The sequence below is a fragment of the Watersipora subatra genome, chromosome 8 (genome assembly GCF_963576615.1).
Source record: "Watersipora subatra chromosome 8, tzWatSuba1.1, whole genome shotgun sequence".
NCBI lineage: Eukaryota > Metazoa > Bryozoa > Gymnolaemata > Cheilostomatida > Watersiporidae > Watersipora > Watersipora subatra.
This window is the reverse complement of record NC_088715.1, coordinates 33,611,146-33,636,531: the sequence shown is the minus strand read 5'-3', so window position 1 is coordinate 33,636,531 and position 25,386 is coordinate 33,611,146. Positions and strand designations below refer to the sequence as shown.

General features: G+C 37.8%; 2 protein-coding genes across 2 annotated transcripts; both read left to right on the top strand.

Annotated features, from left to right (window-relative positions):
- Positions 1-1,584: 1,584 nt before the first annotated feature.
- LOC137402479 (mucin-2-like) lies at positions 1,585-4,212 on the top strand. Its single transcript, XM_068088980.1, has one exon. The coding sequence runs from the start codon at positions 1,585-1,587 to the stop codon at positions 4,210-4,212; it is 2,628 nt and encodes an 875-aa protein (XP_067945081.1).
- A 20-nt stretch (positions 4,213-4,232) lies between these two features.
- On the top strand, positions 4,233-23,742 carry LOC137402478 (mucin-2-like). The gene is made up of 10 exons (XM_068088979.1): positions 4,233-4,651; positions 7,050-10,083; positions 16,571-16,890; positions 17,969-18,052; positions 18,802-18,950; positions 20,281-20,404; positions 21,811-21,958; positions 23,071-23,123; positions 23,396-23,551; positions 23,703-23,742. The coding sequence occupies exons 1-10, from the start codon at positions 4,233-4,235 to the stop codon at positions 23,740-23,742; spliced, it is 4,527 nt and encodes a 1,508-aa protein (XP_067945080.1).
- Positions 23,743-25,386: the final 1,644 nt, after the last annotated feature.

Below are 25,386 nucleotides of genomic sequence, written 5' to 3'. Positions count from 1 at the left end.
ACTACAAGGACTGATAGACTAACACCCGATACTGAACTTACAACAACCACTATAACAGACACTACGACAACAGTCACAAGCAGCATTAAATCGAAAACCAATGCTACCACAACTGAACCAGCTGAAATCACTACTTCTACTTTAACCACACCTCAATATACAAATGCTAACCTATCAACGACTGCAGCAAAACCGACAAATACTTCACCATCAAGTGTAGCCCTACCTAAAAAAAGAGCCACTACTAATCAAGCAATAGCATCTGACTCGACTACAATGAATTTTGTGATGACATCTGCAGCACCAGCAACTACTAAACCAACAAGAACAACTACTCCAACTACAACCATGCTTTCAAGTAAAACTCCTCGTAGGTCCAAAGCCACTAGCAATCCGATTAGGACAATTTCGCTAACTACCACTGGGTTTTTGACTACAAAGACCGCTAGAATAACACCCGATACTAAACGTAAAAGAACCACTATAACAGACACTACACCTACAGTCGCAAGCAGCATTAAATCGAAAACCAATGCTACCACAACTGAACCAGCTAAAACCACTACTTCAATTTTAACCACACCTCAATATACAAATGCTAGCCTATCAACGACTGCAGCAAAACCGACAAATACATCACCATCAAGCGTAGCCCTACCTAAAAAAAAACCACTACTAATCAAGTAATAGCATCTGACTGGGCTACAATGACTTTTATGATGACATCTACAGCACCAGCAACAACTACTAAACCAACAAGAACAACTGCTCCAACTACAACCATGCTTTCAAGTAAAACTCCTCCTAGGTCCAAAGCCACTACCAATCCGATTACGGCAATTCCGCTAACTACCACTGGGTTTTTGACTACAAGGACTGCTAATCTAACACCCAATACTAAACTTAAAACAACCACTATAACAGACACTACAACAACAGTCACAAACAACATTAACTCGAAAACCAATGCTAGTCCAACAACCACAACTGAACCAGCTGAAACCACTACTTCAACTTTAACCACACCTCAATCTACAAATGCTAACCTATCAACGACTGCAGCAAAACCGACAAATACATCACCATCAAGCGTAGCCCTACCTAAAAATAACCCACTACTAATCAAGTAATACCATCTGACTGGACTACAATGACTTTTATGATGACATCTACAGCACCGGCAACAACTATTAAACCGACAAGAACAACTGCTCCAACTACAACCACGCTTTCAAGCAAAACTCCTCCTAGGTCCAAAGCCACTACCATTCCGATTACGACAATTCCGCTAACTACCACTGGGTTTTGGACTACAAGGACTGATAGACTAACACCCGATACTAAACTTACAACAACCACTATAACAGACACTACAACAACAGTCACAAGCAGCATTAAATCGAAAACCAATGCTACCACAACTGAACCAGCTGAAATCACTACTTCAACTTTAACCACACCTCAATCTACAAATGCTAACCTATCAACGACTGCAGCAAAACCGACAAATACATCACCATCAAGCGTAGCCCTACCTAAAAATAACCCACTACTAATCAAGTAATACCATCTGACTGGACTACAATGACTTTTATGATGACATCTACAGCACCGGCAACAACTATTAAACCGACAAGAACAACTGCTCCAACTACAACCACGCTTTCAAGCAAAACTCCTCCTAGGTCCAAAGCCACTACCATTCCGATTACGACAATTCCGCTAACTACCACTGGGTTTTGGACTACAAGGACTGATAGACTAACACCCGATACTAAACTTACAACAACCACTATAACAGACACTACAACAACAGTCACAAGCAGCATTAAATCGAAAACCAATGCTACCACAACTGAACCAGCTGAAATCACTACTTCAACTTTAACCACACCTCAATCTACAAATGCTAACCTATCAACGACTGCAGCAAAACCAACAAATACATCACCATCAAGCGTAGCCCTACCTAAAAAAAAAACCACTACTAATCAAGTAATAGCATCTGACTGGACTACAATGACTTTTATGATGACATCTACAGCACCAGCAACTACTAAACCAACAAGGACAACTACTCCAACTACAACCATGCTTTCAAGTAAAACTCCTCCTAGGTCCAAAGCCACTACCAATCCGATTACGACAATTCCGCTAACTACCACTGGGTTTTTGACTACAAGGACTGATAGACTAACACCCGATACTAAACTTACAACAAACACTATAACAGACACTACAACAACAGTCACAAACAGCATTAAATCGCAAACCAATGCTATTCCATCTACAACAACTGAACCAGCTGAAATCACTACTTCAACTTTTACCACACCTCAATCTACAAATGCTAGCCTATCAACGACTGCAGCAAAACCGACAAATACATCACCATCAAGTGTAGCCCTAGCTAAAAAAAGAGCCACTACTAATCACACAATAGCATCTGACTCGACTACAATGACTTTTATGATGACATCTACAGCACCAGCAAACACTAAACTGACAAGAACAACTACTCCAAATACAACCATGCTTTCAAGTAAAGCTCCTCCTAAACTCAAAGCCACTACTGATCCGATTACAACAATTCCGCTAACTACCACTGGATTTTTGACAACAAAGACTGCTAATCTAACGCCCGATACTAAACTTACAACAACCACTATAACAAACACTACAACAACAGTCACAAACAGCATTAAATCGCAAACCAATGCTATACCATCTACCACGACTGAACCAGCTGAAATCACTACTTCAACTTTAACCACACCTCAATCTACAAATGCTAACCTATCAACGACTGCAGCAAAACCGACAAATACATCACCATCAAGTGTAGCCCTACCTAAAGAGAGAGACACTACTAATCAAGCAATATCATCTGACTCGACTACAATGACTTTTATGATGACATCTACAGCACCAGCAGCAACTACTAAACCAACAAGAACAACTACTCCAACTACAACCATGCTTTCAAGTAAAACTCCTCCTAGGTCCAAAGCCACTACCGATCCGATTACGACAATTCCGCTAACTACCACTGGGTTTTTGACAACAAAGACTGCTAATCTAACACCCGATACTAAACTTACAACAACCACTATAACAGACACTACAACAACAGTCACAAACAGCATTGAATCGCAAACCAATGCTATTCCATCTACCACAACTGAACCAGCTGAAATCACTACTTCAACTTTAACCACACCTCAATCTACAAATGCTAACCTATCAACGACTGCAGCAAAACCGACAAATACATCACCATCAAGTGTAGCCCTACCTAAAGAGAGAGACACTACTAATCAAGCAATAGCATCTGACTCGACTACAATGACTTTTATGATGACATCTACAGCACCAGCAGCAACTACTAAACCAACAAGAACAACTACTCCAACTACAACCATGCTTTCAAGTAAAACTCCTCCTAGGTCCAAAGCCACTACCGATCCGATTACGACAATTCCGCTAACTACCACTGGGTTTTTGACAACAAAGACTGCTAATCTAACACCCGATACTAAACTTACAACAACCACTATAACAGACACTACAACAACAGTCACAAACAGCATTGAATTGCAAACCAATGCTATTCCATCTACCACAACTGAACCAGCTGAAATCACTACTTCAACTTTAACCACACCTCAATCTACAAATGCTAACCTATCAACAACTGCAGCTAATCCGACAAAAACATCACCATCAAGTGTAGCCCTACCTAAAAAGAGAGCCACTACTAATCAAGTAAAAACATCTGACTCGACTACAATGACTTTTATGATGACATCTACAGCACCGGCAACAACTATTAAACCAACAAGAACAACTGCTCCAACTACAACCATGCTTTCAAGCAAAACTCCTCCTAGGTCCAAAGCCACTACCAATCCGATTATGACAATGCCGCTAACTACCAATGGGGTTTTGACTACAAGGACTGATAGACTAACACCCGATACTAAACTTACAACAACCACTATAACAGACACTACAACAACAGTCACAAACAGCATTAAATCGAAAACCAATGCTAGTCCAACAACCACAACTGAACCAGCTGAAACCACTACTTCAACTTTAACCACACCTCAATCTACAAATGCTAACCTATCAACGACTGCAGCAAAACCGACAAATACATCACCATCAAGCGTAGCCCTACCTAAAAATAACCCACTACTAATCAAGTAATACCATCTGACTGGACTACAATGACTTTTATGATGACATCTACAGCACCGGCAACAACTATTAAACCGACAAGAACAACTGCTCCAACTACAACCACGCTTTCAAGCAAAACTCCTCCTAGGTCCAAAGCCACTACCATTCCGATTACGACAATTCCGCTAACTACCACTGGGTTTTGGACTACAAGGACTGATAGACTAACACCCGATACTAAACTTACAACAACCACTATAACAGACACTACAACAACAGTCACAAGCAGCATTAAATCGAAAACCAATGCTAGTCCAACAACCACAACTGAACCAGCTGAAACCACTACTTCAACTTTAACCACACCTCAATCTACAAATGCTAACCTATCAACGACTGCAGCAAAACCGACAAATACATCACCATCAAGCGTAGCCCTACCTAAAAAAAAACCACTACTAATCAAGTAATAGCATCTGACTGGACTACAATGAATTTATGATGACATCTACAGCACCAGCAACAACTACTAAACCAACAAGAACAACTACTCCAACTACAACCATGCTTTCAAGTAAAACTCCTCCTAGGTCCCAAGCCACTACCAATCCGATTACGGCAATTCCGCTAACTACCACTGGGTTTTTGACTACAAGGACTGATAGACTAACACCCGATACTAAACTTAAAACAACCACTATAACAGACACTACAACAACAGTCACAAACAACATTAACTCGAAAACCAATGCTAGTCCAACAACCACAACTGAACCAGCTGAAACCACTACTTCAACTTTAACCACACCTCAATCTACAAATGCTAGCCTATCAACGACTGCAGCAAAACCGACAAATACATCACCATCAAGCGTAGCCCTACCTAAAAAAAACCACTACTAATCAAGTAATAGCATCTGACTGGTCTACAATGACTTTTATGATGACATCTACAGCACCAGCAACAACTACTTAACCAACAAGAACAACTACTCCAACTACAACCATGCTTTCAAGTAAAACTCCTCCTAAATTCAAAGCCACTACTGATCCGATTACGACAATTTCGCTAACTACCACTGGATTTTTGACAACAAAAACTGCTAATCTAACGCCCGATACTAAACTTACAACAACCACTATAACAAACACTACAACAACATTCACAAACAGCATTAAATCGCAAACCAATGCTATTCCATCTACAACAACTGAACCAGCTGAAATCACTACTTCAACTTTAACCACACCTCAACCTACAAATGCTAACCTATCAACAACTGCAGCTAATCCGACAAAAACATCACCATCAAGTGTAGCCCTACCTAAAAAGAGAGCCACTACTAATCAAGTAAAAACATCTGACTCGACTACAATGACTTTTATGATGACATCTACAGCATCGGCAACAACTACTAAACCAACAAGAACAACTACTCCAACTACAACCATGCTTTCAAGTAAAACTCATCCTAGGTCCAAAGCCACTACCAATCCGATTACGACAATTCCGCTAACTACCAATGGGTTTTTGATTACAAGGACTGATAGACTAACACCCGATACTGAACTTACAACAACCACTATAACAGACACTACGACAACAGTCACAAACAGCATTGAATCGCAAACCAAAGCTATTCCATCTACCACAACTGAACCAGCTGAAATCACTACTTCAACTTTAACCACACCTCAATCTACAAATGCTAACCTATCAACAACTGCAGCTAATCCGACAAAAACATCACCATCAAGTGTAGCCCTACCTAAAAAGAGGGCAACTACTAATCAAGTAAAAGCATCTGACTCGACTACAATGACTTCTATGATGACATCTACAGCACCGGCAACAACTATTAAACCAACAAGAACAACTGCTCCAACTACAACCATGCTTTCAAGCAAAACTCCTCCTAGGTCCAAAGCCACTACCGATCCGATTACGACAATTCCGCTAACTACCACTGGGTTTTTGACAACAAAGACTGCTAATCTAACACCCGATACTAAACTTACAACAACCACTATAACAGACACTACAACAACAGTCACAAACAGCATTGAATCGCAAACCAATGCTATTCCATCTACCACAACTGAACCAGCTGAAATCACTACTTCAACTTTAACCACACCTCAATCTACAAATGCTAACCTATCAACAACTGCAGCTAATCCGACAAAAACATCACCATCAAGTGTAGCCCTACCTAAAAAGAGAGCCACTACTAATCAAGTAAAAGCATCTGACTCGACTACAATGACTTTTATGATGACATCTACAGCACCGGCAACAACTATTAAACCATCAAGAACAACTGCTCCAACTACAACCATGCTTTCAAGCAAAACTCCTCCTAGGTCCAAAGCCACTACCGATCCGATTACGACAATTTCGCTAACTACCACTGGGTTTTTGACAACAAAGACTGCTAATTTAACACCCGATACTAAACTTACAACAACCACTATAACAGACACTACAACAACAGTCACAAGCAGCATTAAATCGAAAACCAATGCTACCACAACTGAACCAGCTGAAATCACTACTTCAACTTTAACCACACCTCAATCAACAAATGCTAACCTATCAACAACTGCAGCAAAACCGACAAATACATCACCATCAAGCGTAGCCCTACCTAAAAAAAAAACACTACTAATCAAGTAATAGCATCTGACTGGACTACAATGACTTTTATGATGACATCTACAGCACCGGCAACAACTACTAAACCAACAAGAACAACTGCTCCAACTACAACCACGCTTTCAAGCAAAACTCCTCCTAGGTCCAAAGCCACTACCAATCCGATTACGACAATTCCGCTAACTACCACTGGGTTTTTGACTACAAGGACTGATAGACTAACACCCGATACTAAACTTACAACAACCACTATAACAGACACTACAACAACAGTCACAAGCAGCATTAAATCGAAAACCAATGCTAGTCCAACAACCGCAACTGAACCAGCTGAAACCACTACTTCAACTTTAACCACACCTCAACCTACAAATGCTAGCCTATCAACGACTGCAGCAAAACCGACAAATACATCACCATCAAGTGTAGCCCTACCTAAAAAAAGAGCCACTACTAACCAAGCAATAGCATCTGACTCGACTACAATGACTTTTATGATGACATCTACAGCACCAGCAGCAACTACTAAACCGACAAGAACAACTACTCCAACTACAATCATGCTTTCAAGTAAAACTCCTCCTAGGTCCAAAGCCACTACCGATCCGATTACGACAATTTCGCTAACTACCACTGGGTTTTTGACAACAAAGACTGCTAATTTAACACCCGATACTAAACTTACAACAACCACTATAACAGACACTACAACAACAGTCACAAGCAGCATTAAATCGAAAACCAATGCTACCACAACTGAACCAGCTGAAATCACTATTTCAACCTTAACCACACCTCAATCTACAAATGCTAACCTATCAACGACTGCAGCAAAACCGACAAATACATCACCATCAAGTGTAGCCCTACCTAAAAAGAGTGCCACCACTAATCAAGCAATAGCATCTGACTGGACTACAATGACTTTTATGATGACATCTACAGCACCAGCAGCAACTACTAAACCGACAAGAACAACTACTCCAACTACAACCATGCTTTCAAGTAAAGCTCCCCCTAAAATCAAAGCCATTACTCATCCGATTACAACATTTCCGCCTACTACCACTGGATTTTTGACAACAAAGACTGCTAATCTAACACCCGATACTAAACTTACAACAACCACTATAACAGACACTACAACAACAGTCACAAACAGCATAAAATCGCAAACCAATGCTATTCCATCTACCACAACTGAACCAGCTGAAACCACTACTTCAACTTTAACCACACCTCAATCTACAAATGCTAGCCTATCTACAACTGCAGCTAATCCGACAAAAACATCACCATCAAGTGTAGCCCTACCTAAAAAAAGAGCCACTACTAATCAATCAATAGCATCTGACTCGACTACAATGACTTTTATGATGACATCTACAGCACCAGCAACAACTACTAAACCAACAAGAACAACTACTCCAACTACAACCATGCTTTCAAGTAAAACTCCTCCTAGGTCCAAAGTCACTACCGATCCGATTACGACAATTCCGCTAACTACCACTGGGTTTTTGACTACAAGGACTGATAGACTAACACCCGATACTGAACTTACAACAACCACTATAACAGACACTACAACAACAGTCACAAGCAGCATTAAATCGAAAACCAATGCTACCACAACTGAACCAGCTGAAATCACTACTTCAACTTTAACCACACCTCAATCAACAAATGCTAACCTATCAACGACTGCAGCAAAACCGACAAATACATCACCATCAAGTGTAGCCCTACCTAAAAAAAGAGCCACTACTAATCAAGCAATAGCATCTGACTCGACTACAATGACTTTTATGATGACATCTACAGCACCAGCAGCAACTACTAAACCAACAAGAACAACTTCTCCCACTACAACCATGCTTTCAAGTAAAACTCTTCCCAAATCCAAAGCCACTACCAATCTGATTATGACAATTCCGCTAACTACCACTGGATTTTTGACTACAAAGACTGCAAATTTAACACCCAATACTAAACGTACAACAACCACTATAACAAACACTACACCTACAGTCGCAAACAGCATTAAATCGCAAACCAATGCTAATCCAACAACCACAACTGAACCAGCTAAAACAACTACTTCAACCTCACCTCAATCTACAAATGCTAGCCTATTAACGACCGCAGCTAATCCGACAAAAACATCACCATCAAGCGTAACCCTACCTAAGAAAGGAGTCACTACTAAACAATTAATAGCATCTGACTCGACTACAATGACTTTTGCAATGACATCTACAGCACCAGCAACTACTACTAAACCAACAAGAACAACTCCAACTACAGCCATGCTTTCAAGTAAAGCTCCTCCTAAATTCAAAGCCACTACTGATCCGATTACGACAATTTCTCAAACTACCACTGGATTTTTGACTACAAAGACTGCTAATCTAACACCTGATACTAAACGTACAACCTTCACTATAACAGACACTACAACAGCAGTCACGAGCAAAATTAAATCGAAAACCAATGCTAATCCAACAACCACAACTGAACCAGCTGAAACAACTACTTTAACCTCACCTCAACCTACAAATGTTAGCCTATCAACGAATGCAGCTTATCCGACAAAAACATCACCATCAAGTGTAACCCTTCCTAAAAAAGGAGTCACTACTAAACAAGCACTAGCATCTGACTCGACTACAATGACTTCTACGATGACATCTACTGAACCAGCAGCAACAACTAAACTGAGAAGAACAAATACTCCAATTACAACAATACTTACAAGTAAAGCTTCTCGTAAATCCAAAGCCACTACCAATCCTATTACAACAACTCCGCAAACTACCACCAAAGTTTTGACTAAAAAGACTGCCTATTTGACTAAATTCCCCACCAACTCAGCCTTTACCGCCAACACAGCCACAAAAATTACTTTACCCATTGCTGTAGACCTTACTACAAATACAGTTAAACCGTCCAACTCTCTTTTTTGGCGATCTGCTGCAACTGTGCCAAGATCAACTGAAGTCAATTCAGTGAATGTTCCAACCCAATTCACTGCCCCAACCGCAACAGCAACATCTATCTCAAATAATAACACAACTGCTAAGCCAATTTTTACTACAGTTAAAACAACAGCGACAGCAACTACTACAACAATAACAACCTCAGAAGTAGCATCGGAAATCTTCACATTCAACATTCCACTGTCATTAGCAGAGAACAATGATATTGCTACCAAAGTCTATGTCAACGTTATTCTAAAAACCGTAAGTCAGCTAACTGTAAGGTATGATTTTTCTTTTATATTACCCAACATCTCATACATACAAAATTGATTTTATTTATGTTTAAGGAGTTGCATTTGAGTTGCTTTTTATGCTGTAAGTTTTTGTGATCTCTTTATCAAATATCAAAATCATATGGCAAAGTTTAACGCAATAATGCATGTGATAAGTTGCACACGCAATACCCTTTGTTGAGCCATTTTTTCATTTAGTCTGCCAATCATAGTATAAAACAGTTGTTAAAAGTGGTCAGCAGGTCACGAATGAACTCTGTCTCTTAGTTCTTGTCTGGCAATACTTGGTCTGGTGGTTGTAGAGTTTTTCTCATACTTAAAAATTTCTTTTGGATCAGAGACTGTTGCTATGTATTAACATTTGAGCAACCGTCCTGGTGATTTGCTCTATATTTAATATTTTCTCCTTGATTTCAATTGGTGTCATAAGCTTGTGTAGTAAAGAATTGTTTTATCACAATATGAAATCAATAAAAAAGTTTCGTATTTTATTTTGGCTTAAAAAATAGTTTCTGTGTTTTAACAGTGAATTTACTGCAAAGAACTTAATCAGGAATATAGTAATATATAATATAGTAATAATATTTCAGTATGATTTCAACATCTTTATAAAGTATTGTTTGTTTCATGGATGCTGTTCTTCATTTTTATGTTTGGGTTGGTGTAACAGCCAACTTCGGCATGTTGTATTTATCAAGAAGTGTGTTGGAGAATGTCTGATACGATCTCCAAAACTTACTTTGGAAAGGTTTTTTTCCATAAAAAAATGTTTAATAATTTTGGAACATATTTTTTCAATACCTTAAATTTTAAAACTGTTTACAATTAAACGAATAAATATAACTGATTGTGATAAAATAAAGTTTTGTTTGCGTAATTGTTACATTGATCTTATTCAGTTTCAGTAAAATAATGTTTGCAAAATTGAATGATTAAGTTTTCGCGTTTCAAAATTTGCATTCAATATTTCAAAGTCGCTGAAATTCAAGATATTTTTGAGTAATCAGCTAAACAAATTTTTTAACTAATTTTTGTTTATCACAATTTTGTGATTGTGCAGGAAAAGTGAACAGAGTAGTTATTAGTTATGGGAACAAAAATACTCATCTGGGTGAGGGCTGTGCAACCCAAGATACCAAGCTATGTCAGTGCAGCAATAGAATAGGTAACCAGCTAGGTCATGGCGGTAATATAATGCAAAATGCATCTTGGTAGAATATATATTAACCATATGGATAAAATTGTAGTGACAGGATCTAAAAATGATAGGAACTAGACCTGTGAGATACTGCTCTTTTACTAAATCAAATGACTAAATGAAAACACTACCACTCAAAAAGAAAACAGTTTTTCACAATATTTTACTTTATCTAAAATAAACATCAGTTTTTTGGGAACCAACTTAGTCAGTTATTGCGTCATGTGAACCTTGATTAATTTGTTTTTAAAATGATACAAAATAAAACCAAATTATCGTGAAAGTATGTAAAAGTTTGCACTTTTCAGTTTGAAGATATAAAGAGAAAAACCAAAGTTATATGGCTTCTCTAAAGTGAAACGAACTCAATTTTGCAGTTTTCAATGACGATTAAGCTACATCTGTGGTACCAGTGTTATCCAACTGTATGAAAGAGTTCACTTGCTAGTAAAATGTTTGTTAGAACAGTTGCTCAGCTTTTATATCGTTACTCCACTTACTTCTTTTACCATTGAGCACAGCAGCCTAAAGAAGCCCACTATCATTGTCTCTGAGGTTCTCTTAATAACAAAACGCTCAAACGTTTTCGGTTTCTAATTAATTTAAAGATTTTGTGGAATGCTAACTACTACATTCATTCTGATTGCAACTTATTATATCAGACATTAAAGCTTTCACGGATTACATGCAATGCTGTATTTCTGTGTTTTAGCTTCACGACTATCTTGCTCGATTGAACACAGCTCCTAGTTTTCAAAAAGTTGATTGCATCAGCCTAACTGTCGAAAATTTTGAATGCAAAGTTGTTTCAACACTGAGAAGTGCTTCAGAATTGAGTCCCACAACTAGATTTCGACCAACCACAACCTCTAACAGCTTCATCCAGTACTGGAATGAACAGTTAAAATTAAATATCCAGAAAGCAGCAACAGTGGAGAATATCACGCTAACACCTATCATACCGACCTCTAATGTTGCTATAACTGCCAGACCAAATTTTCCTGAAATAAAATATCACAGTATCACCATACCACCACCTATAACTGACGCCTCACAATTGACTGAGGAATCATGGGTAATACTTCGTGTGGCAATCGTAAAATCGGTAAGGAAAAATAGCTTTTTAGACTAGATATATACATACAAAAGTAAAAAATGTTGAGATCATATATGTATATATATATATATATACATTACTATATTTATGTATATATATATATATATATATATATATATATATATATATATATATATATATATATATATATATATATATATATATGTATATATATATGTATATATATATGTATATATATATATGTATATATATGTATATATATGTATATGTATGTATATGTATATATATATGTATATACATATATGTATATACATATATGTATATATATAGGTATATATAGATATCTATATATATATACATGTATATATACACTTGTGCTACAGGCAGTACTGTTTCGGCCATTGAAGCCTCATCAGCGCAGCTCAGAGCTTGGGCAATGAACACAAATCCTATTAAAAGGTGAGCGTTGACTTCCTGCCATGAAACAACTAAGTTGTCTCACAGACTTTTAAAAAGTCAATCTGCTTACACCAGAGTGCTCAAATCACAAAGGTGATGAGGTTTACACAAAGGCTAATAGTGCCACACCTCTCACAGAGTGCTCAACCAAACCGAAGTGAGGGAGCATATACTCATGCTAGAAACAGCTCTGTTTCGGCTATTGAAGCCTCATCAGTGCGGCTCAGAGCTTAGGCAAGGGACCCAAATCCCAATACCAATACGATATATATAGATATATACATATATATATATATCTATATATATATTTCTCAAAGTCCATATGTCTGTATGTATGGCTATAGCTATTATTAGAACAGCTGAGCTTGACAAAAATAAAGACTCAAATTCATGGAATTTTATGGAAATGATTTCTTACTATCATTGTAAGCCTAACCTAATTAACTAACTTAGTGGAGTTTCCATTGGCAATATGCCAGGCCACTAGCTTGAAAGGTACAGTTGTTTGACTAAGTTTTAAAACCTTTACAGTTGTTTTTATTTTTCTCTTAGTTTATTTCAACTACACGACACACTTCTCTCATGATATGTACTTTGAAACTTATAATGACAAATGTTGTTATATGTTAAATACAAATAAATTTTCTGTCCAAAGACTCTTCTATTACATGGGCAACGCCGGGTGGCACAGCTAGTATATACAGCATATATATATTTATATATATATATATATACATATATACATACTAGCTGTGCCACCCGGCGTGCATATATATATATATATATATATATATATATATATATATATATATATATATATATATATATATATATATATCTATATACATGTATTATACATGTATACATATATGTTTATGTAGATATATATATATAAATATATACAGTATATATTTATAAACATAAATATATATATTTATAAAAATATAAATATTTATACTTATTTATCTTTTTGTATTTATGTGTATATTAATATATACCTAAACAAATGTATGCATATAAATGTATGTATCGCTACGATAATATGAAAAACTACTTGGTATTTGATTATATTTAATTTATTTTTTTTAGTGTTGGCATCATAGAGCTAAAATATTATATATACGTATAAAGTGGTATAGAAATCCATAATAATTTTCTAATGCATTCCCTGCCGGATAAAAATCATCAAAATCATCATAAATAATAGTAACAAAATAATATGTTAACCGTAGTAACTACCCAGTAACTATAGTTACCGATAATAACTTTAGTGCATTTTGTGACCATGATCTGCAAGAAAATGTAACACTACCATGTACCACATGCAGAGTTCTTATCTTCAAGACAGATGTGTATCATAAGGTGCTGAATCTATATTATATGGATTTAGCTTACATACTAAAATGTACAGGAAAGAAGTTTCAGTGTGCATTTCTCTAAACATTTACCAAAAATTTTATTAATTATCTGTTTGCAAAGTCGGTTTTACCATATCGGAGGACGCTTAACTGAGATAAAATCGCCAAATTTTAATTTTGAGAGAAATTGTTGTTAATACCATTTTGCGGAAAACAAGTTAGCCCTAGTACGGTGACAACAAAAAAGCAACATATTTCATTGAGCTAAAAAAGTTCACAGGGTATACGGTGTAAGCTAAAAGTGATTGAATCATAAGAACATAACAGCTTGGTGGCTAGGCGCATGGTTCGAAAGTTGTGGTTTCAATTTTTGAGAGTTCCAATTCAGCAGGATGTGAGCTTTCAATTCTAAGATTTTATTAGCTATGAACATACAGACAGACAAACTTTGACATTTATATGTATAGATATATACACCTATACTCATATATACATATATACATGTATACGTGTATATTTGTATACGTGTATACGTGTATACGTAGATACGTAGATACGTAGATACGTATATACGTATATACGTTTATACACATATACATATATACATATAAATATACATATACTAGCGGTGCTACCCGACGTTGCCAGGTATTAAAAACTAACTTGTAAACAATGAGAGGTAATGAGAGTTGTCTGCCACTTGCTATTAGCCTAGCCTTTGCCAATGAATAACCTCAGTAACCTTACTACTAAGACCTACCTCATGATGTTGCGCCACCACTTTGCGTCATGACCGAAAGCTGTACCTATTTGCTCCCATATACCGACATATATTGCCTAGCAAAAATATCAATTTCAAATCATCAGGTGTCGGGCTGGTGAATGAAAGTTATAGAGGTGAAATCTTTTGCTTTGCAGATTCTTTATTTCAAGATTGTAATAGCTATAGCTAGACATCTACAACGCCAAACAAACGGCTTACTTTGACAAGTATATATATACATATATATATGCATATATATATATATATATATATATATATATATATATATATACAGTGAAACTCGGATAACTCAAACTTCAAGGGACCGAGCAAAAGTGTTTGAATTATCAGAGTGTTCAAGTTATCAGAGCACTGTCACAAGTCCATGTATTTACTTATTTATTAGTAGATACATGAACATATACAAACTATAATATCAATCAAAAGCACAAATGGCTTGTTTCAAATTAAATGCTTCTAATGTAAAGTTTAAAACGTTTTTATCAAAAAGTATAGAGATTTTTCTATCACTTGAGATTGGTTTGTTGTTTGAGGTGATGTTATTGCCAGGACGTTTTTTAGATTGACATTGGCAAAACTTGATCGTTGCTGAAATGCTCAAAAAAAAGACATCTTTTTCTTTTGAGCGTTTTACCCACGATCAATTTTGCCGATCTTTCTTGAAGTTGATGGAAAGATTACCTTACTTTACGTGGGATTCGTTAAGAGCAACACTCCGAGGCAGTTCAATTAAAAGTTTTACGAGGTTTTACGGTACATTGTATATCACTCACGCTTTTTGAATGGATACTTATTGAATGTACACACGTATTTTGTGTTTAGGTCAAATGGTGAATAGTTTTTTTAGCTAAGACAACGTATACGTTTGACTACAACAATTCTTAAGACGTTTTAAACATTCAACATTCCGACGTTAATTCAACACGGAATCAACGTCGGAAAACTATTCATCACGGGCTAGCCGGGTCACGCACTCGAAGGATTTTCGCCACGCAAATACAAAACAAAAACAACATGCTGTTTTTGTTTTGTATGTGCATGGCGAAAATCCTTGCGCCCGTGACCCGGCTAGCCCATTCTATTCATCGTATAGCAGTATAAATCAAATTTCACCAAACCTTTAGAACAGTCGTTGACAAAAATATTTTGCTGATGGAGGTAATAACGACGCTTATGAATTACGAAAAGTTGAGGTTTACCTCTATGGCTTGGAATAAAGTGATTTTCTAAAGCGATAGCAACCGTTTCGGTAGCCTTTGGGCAAAAAACAGTTCGTTATAACAGTGTTGAATTCGAGTTATATAGAGCCATTTATCATTACGTGGGAACGGACCAAGCAAATCCAGTCGAGTTAACCATGTGTTCGCTATATCCGAGGGCGAGTTATCCATGTTTCACTGTATATAAGTATACACGTATACACGTGTACATATTATTTCTATAGCATATAATATGAAATATATATATATATATATATATATATATATAAATTTTATATCATATTTTGCTTTCTTGTCACTGTATACAGGTACCTTCTATATAAATAATGATTTTTATGATTTATCTCACTTTTTATAGATGGAATTAGCATTTAACAACTTTTCTGCTATGAGCAATGTGACTTGCTGCTCACTTACCGGAACCAAGTATGAATGTAAAACTAATTCCACTTTGATTGGCAAAAATGACCACAGCATGAAGAGCTATATGGCTATAGCACTGCAAACCGATTTGGCAGACCAGCTCAACTCTACTACTTTTGGCGAAATTAGTGCATACAAGGATCGTATAGAGGGATGGAAAACCAGCATTTCTGTCAATGTCACAGACATACCTAATATCATTTTGAACACTCAGTCTTTCACAGATTTGAGCAAATTTGAATATAACTCTAAGCGGTGAGAACCATATAATTTAAAAGCATAATTATTTATTGAAGGTTTTATGGTTGTAATTGGTCAGTCTGTTCTATGATCAAAATTACAAGTTTTACTTTGTATTTCAAGATTAAAGTTGGAGCTTTGCTTGAGATCAGATAATACAGTCTGCTTGAAAAAAACATATTGACTTGGTTCAACCAATGGTATACTGCCCCCAAGGATAGCCGATGGCCCTCATATGGGCGGGGTTTAATGATGGAGCTCTATTGGGATGAATCCGAACACGGCACCCGAACAAACAAATATGCTGAATAAAGCCCCTTGTAAATTTACAAATATTATGAACTATAGTGATTATTTTACTTATCTGGTGAATTCACTTTGTTGTCAAATAAATATAGTATCCCAATATTGTCACCATTATGATCAGTCAGTTGCCATTTGCAAGCATTCGTAATATTAATAGTCACTATGGTAAAATAGCTCAAATTCGGTTTTTTATTTAGATTTTGAGTATGAAAACTACACTGCACAGCTTTGCCTGCTGTCCTATCTCATTGGTCAGGTAAAACAATGTGAAAACGATGAAAGACTTTGTCATTTTTTATTAGGGGTGGCAAAATATTAATCAAATACTAGGAAAAAAAGCCGTTGTTCGGGTAAATTATATTCAACTTTAGGCATATACTACAACCTTTACAAATTTTAAAATTACTAAAAGTAGGTAATTTGAAATGTCTTATTTTGTATGGATGTATTATTTTGGTTAGGTATCACCCCTATATTGTAGAAATTCAAGGTTTGCTATTGTGAACCGCGGGTCTCCTGACTGAATGAGCTAATGAAACGATAACAGCGAGTCACGTTTTTCAAAACCTAACAAGGCAATGCGATCGCCCCGCAAGAGTTGTGTTAGCTCCGAAACCCAGGCTAGCATAATCCTAACAGAGCTCCATCCTTAAACCCCGCCCATATGACAGCCGTCGGCTATCCTTGTGGGGCTGTATATCATTGGTTCAACTTAAATACCGAAATTGAGCTTTTTGGTTTGTTTTTGCACGAAAATACATGTAAGTAATTGTTATATGTATTGCAGGGCTATGACAGCAACAGCTAGCCCTACTACTCAGGACGTTGCCATCACCTTCACTACAGCCACCAACCAACAAGACCACCACTGGTATATTTCTGCACTATGTGGAAACATATAATAAATCAGTATTTGAAACCAAAAAGAGCCGGTTTTTGTAAAAAATATTTTAGAAAAATATCAAGGTCAGGTTTCAGTGGCACTAGCAACCCTACTGCACTTCAGTAGGTTTTGAAATCAGTAACCTTGGTGCATTTGAAAATATTATGTTAAGTTGTCAACTGGCCAGTTTTTTGTAAAATCAGCAGAGCTCTATGTCATGATAACCATTCATATGCTTATTTAAAGTATTTCATGGCAAAACTGCATCAGAGCTATAAGTAGTGGCTAAATATGTTTATTTCAAAGCTGTATCTTCAAAGTTTATTTCAATATATATTTCAAAGCTGTACTACTATAAAAGGTAGTTGAGTGTGACTGATAAGGCATAGACATTGTTTTAGACTACATATCAATCTATAGTTTTATTGTTGTTAGCTACATAAAAACTACATCCATAAATTAATATTTTTACCAACATTTTACAAAAGCGACACTGGTCTCAACCACTAAAAACAATTCATGCATAACTACTGCCCAATAAACCATGGACAGTACAAAAGCCTTCAAACAAAGCATAAGCACCATTGAGCTTGTTTGGCTGCTCTAAGAAACAAGTAGCAACTGATTCACTACTACACAGTGACCTCTACAGCCTTTCTTCTAGCGGTATTTAGGTTATATAGTTGCAAAACAAGACTGCTTTGACTCTATGTAGTACTGATTGTATCATGTTTCAGGTGCGCTTGGGGGCTTAAAGGACCTGAGTGCAACCAGCTGAATAATACCCCCGAGGTCATTGGAACCATTGTAGGTGGCGGAGTGGCAGTTCTACTCATAGCAAGTGCTATCATATATGCCTATCAATGCAACAAAGGAAAATCAAATGGTAGGATGAAATAAAACATATCTTGTTGCTTTTGTAGCTAAGACAAATTATAATTCTTTCTGATCAAGGGCTAGTACAACCATGCAACAGGTTCTTGTGATTTTTAAACATTTTTGCAAGTGTGTCTAATATTCCTGTAGCCAGTTAAGGTTGTGAGATCGTTATATAGTAGTTTTTCCAAATGACTTGCTTGACAGTTATAAAGCTCTCAAATTGCTGTACTGACGATGCATAACATTATGTTGGGTGGTTAAATTTTACTTTCAAATTAAAAATGCTTTCACATCGACATTAGCTCAAATAATGTATTCTTTGGTATTATAAAAGCCAGTTCAAAATTAATTCATGGAGCTATGTAAAATATTTGCATAGTACAACATTTTATTCAAAAATTATCAAAAATAAAGGTTTGATAAGCACAAAGTGAAAAGGATTGAAGAGGTGGAGAGGGTACCTCAAATCAAATGTGGTAACCTGAAAACAGTAGATGGGATATTGGATTGCGTTGTAAGGAGAAATAGTTAAATACTTACAAAGAGTGTCTTCTATGTCTTGAAACATGGTTTACCCTGTTCTACCTTTAGAAACTTACTCAAGTAACAGCATTTAACGAAGGTGCTCTAAAATAACTATATATCGGTCACAAGTCACAAGTATATGAACATGCAATTAATAAGATTGAAAGAAAATAATCATACTGCAAGTAATTTGATTTCAGTTATACAAAATAATTAGAAATTCACTTACTCACTTTTCAAGAATTTAGGTGCCTGAATTTAAGCTACAAAAAACAATTTACTTTTTTTATCACACCAACCTTTCTTAGTAGATGATTGTATAGCACAATTATTTCCCTAAAATACTGATATAAACATAAACATGCAATGCTTATGTCCAATTGTGCTAAATTTATATCTAAAGATATAACTCGCTTTACCACTGAAAGATTCTATTCTAATTTTTGAGCATTTTTCGGGATATTTTGCGATAATATCCAGACCGGTTAATAACTTGCTCAAATTTTTTCGTAACTTTTTAGTGCTGCAATAGATAAAAAATGTGTCACTCTAAACTTGAAATATGTTTAATCTGTTTCAATGCATTAATGAATATTGGTATATTTTAGTTGAATAACATCTGGTCTAAAAGCTAAAACAACATTTGAACTTGATGTGATAAATGTAAAAGTGATATAAAAAGATGAGTTGAATGCAAAACAAAATTAAAACAAATTAGTCAAAAAAGGATTGGAGCAGTATTAGAAATAGGCCAATCTTGCAGCTTGCTTATTGGTTAGCCAAAAAATTTAAGACTTGTGTACCTTCTTTAGAAAAGAGTACGGATGCAGAAGTTGGATCAAAAAGCTTGTTCGAACGTACAGAAGCTGATGAAGCAGAGGCTGCAAATGCTAAAAGGATCAGCATGATGTTTCCTTCTGACCTTGATGTGGTAAGGTGACTTACTATAATTATATCAACAGTGGCATCTTCGAATGATATGTTCAATGGGAATGTCAGTTAAATGAATACAACTTGAACTTGAGACTGTAAAGCATACACCTAATATAAGTCTTCATACTTAAAGGTGACAATAGTTAAACAGTCTAGTTTACTAAAGAAAGCACTTGCTGTTGGAGATCTTGTGTGTAACTTTGACATATAATAGCAAAGTTTTTAATAAAACCTAATTTGGGTAGACAGAGATATCGCAACAGTTTCAATTAATATGTGTTCAACAGCTGAGAGACAATGAAATGACAAGCTGTATTCAATCAACTACTTGCAACCCTTAATAATCGCAGAAACTCATGACTTCCTTTAAAGACGTGAGATTGAAGTAACAGGCAGATTGGAGTTGTACATATATAGTTCATAAACCTACCTAAAAATAAATGGCTTTCTGCACACAAATGCTATTCAGACATATAAATACTACAATTTGTCATGCAGTGCATATCCTAATGTACAAACTGATTCATTTAATTGTTAGAGTAGCTGTGATTGACAGACACCCTGTATAGTGTTAGTAGACATGTATTAATAGCAATGTTAGTAACATAGTTAAATACAGTATATATAGTGTTAGTACACATGCGTTACTAGCAATTTTAGTAACATACAGACAACAATTATAGTGTTATTAGACATATGCTACTAACAATGTTAGTAACACACTTACAGACAGTATATATAGTGTTCATAGGCCATCTGCCTAGTCGAATCCAAGGCTGACGATATGACTGGACCAAGCGACGGCTCAGCAAAAGACAGGATCATCAATAAGAACCCGGTTGGCTGAGAGAAGGTAGCCGAGGCTGAGAGAAGACTGAGCGACCAATGGAAAGAAGCCAGCAGAAGACACAATGATATAAAAGAAGAACTGGAGAGACAAGAGAGCAGAGGTCATGGCAGTCTCCTGCATTTCCCACAAGTGCAGGACCAAAAGAGTCAACATTTTTTTCAGTAGGATTTTAGCACCGACATGGAAGAGCTACTGTGCTACCCGGAAAAAGCTGTTGGCTGTAGGAAAAACTGTGAAACATTTTCGGTTCTATTTTTTGGATGGCAGATTTTTTCTTCCAAGACCACGCTTCTTTCTAATGGCTAATCTCTCAAATGGCTAATCTATCCAATGCAATAAGAATGAATCTTCAGACCAGATAGGCTGGTGTCTATAAATCCTAGCAGTGTTTCACTATACTCTGAAATACTGAGCCGAAACCTGAACACGAACACTGACACGTCTCAAGAACACTGATTGGCTCAGCAGGCAAACCTGCCAGGATGCAAGCTCATCAAGCTAAGAGACAAAAAACTAGCTCACAAGGAACTTGTCATAGAAAAAAAATCTTGTCATAAAGACTTGAGGAAAGCTCAACAGCTATCTCAGGGGTCACCAAGGCCGCGCACAACAGTCCGTTGCATGGACTCATTTGCTGCCACTACGACAGCTGGGGAGCCAACCCAGAATTGACCGAGGCTGTCCTAGGACTCTGTGACACCGCTCTGGTAATGACTTGAGGGCATGGTGACAAGAAGCTGGTCCAGATACAAACGGCTGGCCAGCGTCTAGCTGTCATTGAAATGACGCAATCACTCCAGCAGAAAAATTGACTCGACATCAGCTGTTGAGAAGTCAGGAACTCTGACCACTATACCGGATCCGACCATTTTTCAGATTTGAATATCTTCATATGGCCCACGTCAATGATGTCTTGCTGCCGGCCATAAAGGAACCAATATTTTGGAAGCCTTACATCCTGTCTCACTCTGGAGTAGATAAATCAACCAGCCAGCTGCTACTGACCTGGTACTGGTCAGGAATGACAGCCACAATAAGGAGACTAATTAAAAACTGTGAATACTGCCAACGAGGATATCGTGGTGGCACCAAAACAGCCGGGGATAGGCATAGGCTTTATAGTGGATGCTCCTGGCAGAAGTTAGTTCCATGGAGCTGGTGAGACCAATGTTGGTAACGCAGAGAGACAGTAAGTAGGTCCTGTTATTAGCATGTCACTTTAATATGGACCATCACTTTAATTCTGTTTTACGGACCTGCTAGAGGCCCATAAAACAATTTACGACGACTACATGACAGTGTTCGAAAGTCAACTAATGATGAAGCTCTGCCAGCTCTAGCAAGTCCAAAAGGTCAGACCACTCTCTAGCACCTTCAAGCTAATGATATGGTTAAATGTAATTACAATACAGCTGAATGAATTTTCGCGAGCACTACTGCTGACCTGAGGTTAAGCGGAGTGAGACAGGTTACTTCCCCAGTTGATGAAAGTGTACCTGAGTACACCTCACTCGGGCACCGAAGAGACGACTAATCTTTTGATGCCCAGCTCAAAGTTTCACCTGACAGACCAGCTGAAGTTTGGCGCACCACCCACAGAGACTAGCTCTTATACAAATATGTGGTAGAAACACTGAATAATCTGAAGGAAGTGCATGCAACCCTCCACAAGAAAGACTGATTAAAACACTCACTATACACTTCGGGAACCTGAGTTTGGCACATGAATAGAAGGCGAAAGCAAGGAGATAACCCAAAACTTTATGCAAAATTGGTGGGTTACACGAGGTCATTAAAGTCTCCCACGCTTGCATATTAGAGTTCCAAGAGAAACCCTCTGCGCAAAGTGACAGCCAGCTTGAACCCTTTCAGGTCTGGCCAAAGGAGCTAGGATGAATGCTAGCTACTATTGAAGCTTGTAGAGGCCCTAACATAAAAGGGGCCAGAACCAGAAAGTACAAAGCTCAAATTAAGTTGAGGGCTAAGTTGAAGCTGGCAAACAACATGGCTGAAGCTACAAAGGATATAAAGGTTAGCCAAGAACACAAGGCCCAACTAAAGGAAATCTGGAGCCAGTTGAATAGGCAGAAATGCGATGTTCCAGAAAAGCCAGTTCGGGTCCTGCCTTTGAGCCTGTGTTGAAGGGAAACTGGTGAAACTCAGCCCAACCCCGACCTGCTCAGATCACTCAGCAACCAGGTCGGCATGGAGAGTAGGTATAGCTATCGACAATGGCAGACAAACCTGAACAACTCTGGCACAGAACTACAGGGGCCGAGAAAATACCACAATCTCGGGAGGTTAGTGGAACAGGGTCATTTGCTTCAGCACCTTAAAGTGAGCAAAAACATTCTCTGAAATATGCCGGTATGCACACTATGAACACTAATCTAACTTCTAACAAACCTGTCAATCTGACTCAATTAAGTGAGACAGTAAACTCTCTTACAGATATGTTGGGCCTGCCAGAGTCAATAGAAACAGGACATGAAATATGCTTGGCTGGCTGCTAAACTCAAACCAAGAGTCTTGCTCTGCTTTTAAAAGCATGGGCTCGGCTAACTCGAGTGAGGTAGTGGGACCTTAAACATAATATGTTTAATATTTGCTAATATTATTAGAAAGTGAGTGTTCTAGCTAGGCTGCTTCCATGGGCAAATCTGTTTCACACAAAATAACTCGTGTAAAGTCACCTCAAATTGGTATTTTATTTCCATGCGAGCAGTCGAGACCTTCTTAGAACCACTCCTGAAAAGAAATGCCAAACAGCCGACTAAGTGAAGAATTGAGTGAAGCATTCCCCAAAATTCAAAAACATCTGGATTGGGCGGAAGAGTCCAAGAGAGCAGGACCGGGTCTTTTGTATATCTGAGACTGAGCCCGTTACGAAACTGATCCCGACAGAAGCGCTGAGGCTGAGGTTATGATTCAAAATATAAAAGCTGCCTGCCGAGTCAAAGAAATAAACAGTCTAGTGAGAGCGATATGTCAGTGGCGATACCTGGTTGAAAGTAATCGAGGCGATGCACAGGCCCAGCAACTGTTGCTTGCATAGAGTGACCACTGGCCCCCACAAAAAAAAGCTGTTTTTCTACAATTCCCATTCACATGTGCCTGTACTTGTACTACTACTGGCAACACCTTCCCCGTGACCAGGTGATGACATGCCAGAGGACATGCGATGATGGCAAATGTGGAGATTTTGTCTTTCTAATAGACGAAGCCAAGTGACTTCTGCCTCTGTAGGTTATGGGATAGTCGACTTCCCTTCCAATGAAGCCTTGTGCTGCTGCACTGACTGTGGCTACCTGCTGTCCATTAAGAGCCAGCAGTCATGTCGGTCAGGGTGAGAAAGCATGTGCTCAAGAGAGGCCAGCTCAAGTGAAGAGCCAAGCCACTGAAGCCAAAACCGATTTGGCAATGATGGGTAGCCTCGACACAGCTGAGCCAACCTGAATTGCCCTAACCACTTGCTGCCAGCCCACCTTGAAAATGAGAATGACTCAGTAGCAGCTCGAAAGCTCATCTACTTGGCCTAGTGACCAAGTCGAAGAGGCCCCAATCTAGACCAAGTCATATGCTGAACAATTTGCTGATTTTCTGAGATGACTGAAAGCCATTGAGCCTCTTTATTGCCAGCAGGAGAAGCGAGCTTTCTAGCTGCTTTAAGATAATTGCCATTGGCAGAAACTAGCCCTCTTTACTGTTAATATGATATGGGCCCAAAAGTTCTATAGAATGGACTGAGCGTTTGCGGAGACGGTGATCAGGGGCTAACAGGGAGGAAGGCGACAGCACTGGTTCTGGTCTCAAACTGCTCTCTCATCTCAACTCTGAGTAGACAGTTCCCCGTGTCTTCCACCTCACATTTTTCCACCACATTTCAGAGGAGAGAGTTTGGCGGAAGAGCCCTAATACCAAGAACGTCTTTTCAGCAAACTATGTAGCCGATGACACGATGGGCTAAGCTCAGGCTTTGAAAGGGACACATTCATCAATGAGGACCCAGTTAGCTGCAAGACAGAAGCCAAGGCCGACATATGTCCAAGAAACTGTTGGGAAGAAACCCGCAAAAGAGGTGATGATATAAAATGAGGCCAGAAGATACAGCAGAGCAGAGATCACTGGCAGTATT

Bases quoted from the DNA above. Each gene is read 5' to 3' on its own strand.
- LOC137402479 (XM_068088980.1), top strand. From the start codon at position 1,585: ATGACTTTTATGATGACATCTACAGCACCGGCAACAACTATTAAACCG.
- LOC137402478 (XM_068088979.1), top strand. From the start codon at position 4,233: ATGACTTTTATGATGACATCTACAGCACCGGCAACAACTATTAAACCG. The intron at 4,652-7,049 runs GTAATAGCATCT...TTTGACTACAAG, and splicing joins AAAAAACCACTACTAATCAA to GACTGATAGACTAACACCCG. The intron at 18,053-18,801 runs GTATATTTCTGC...ATCATGTTTCAG, and splicing joins AACCAACAAGACCACCACTG to GTGCGCTTGGGGGCTTAAAG.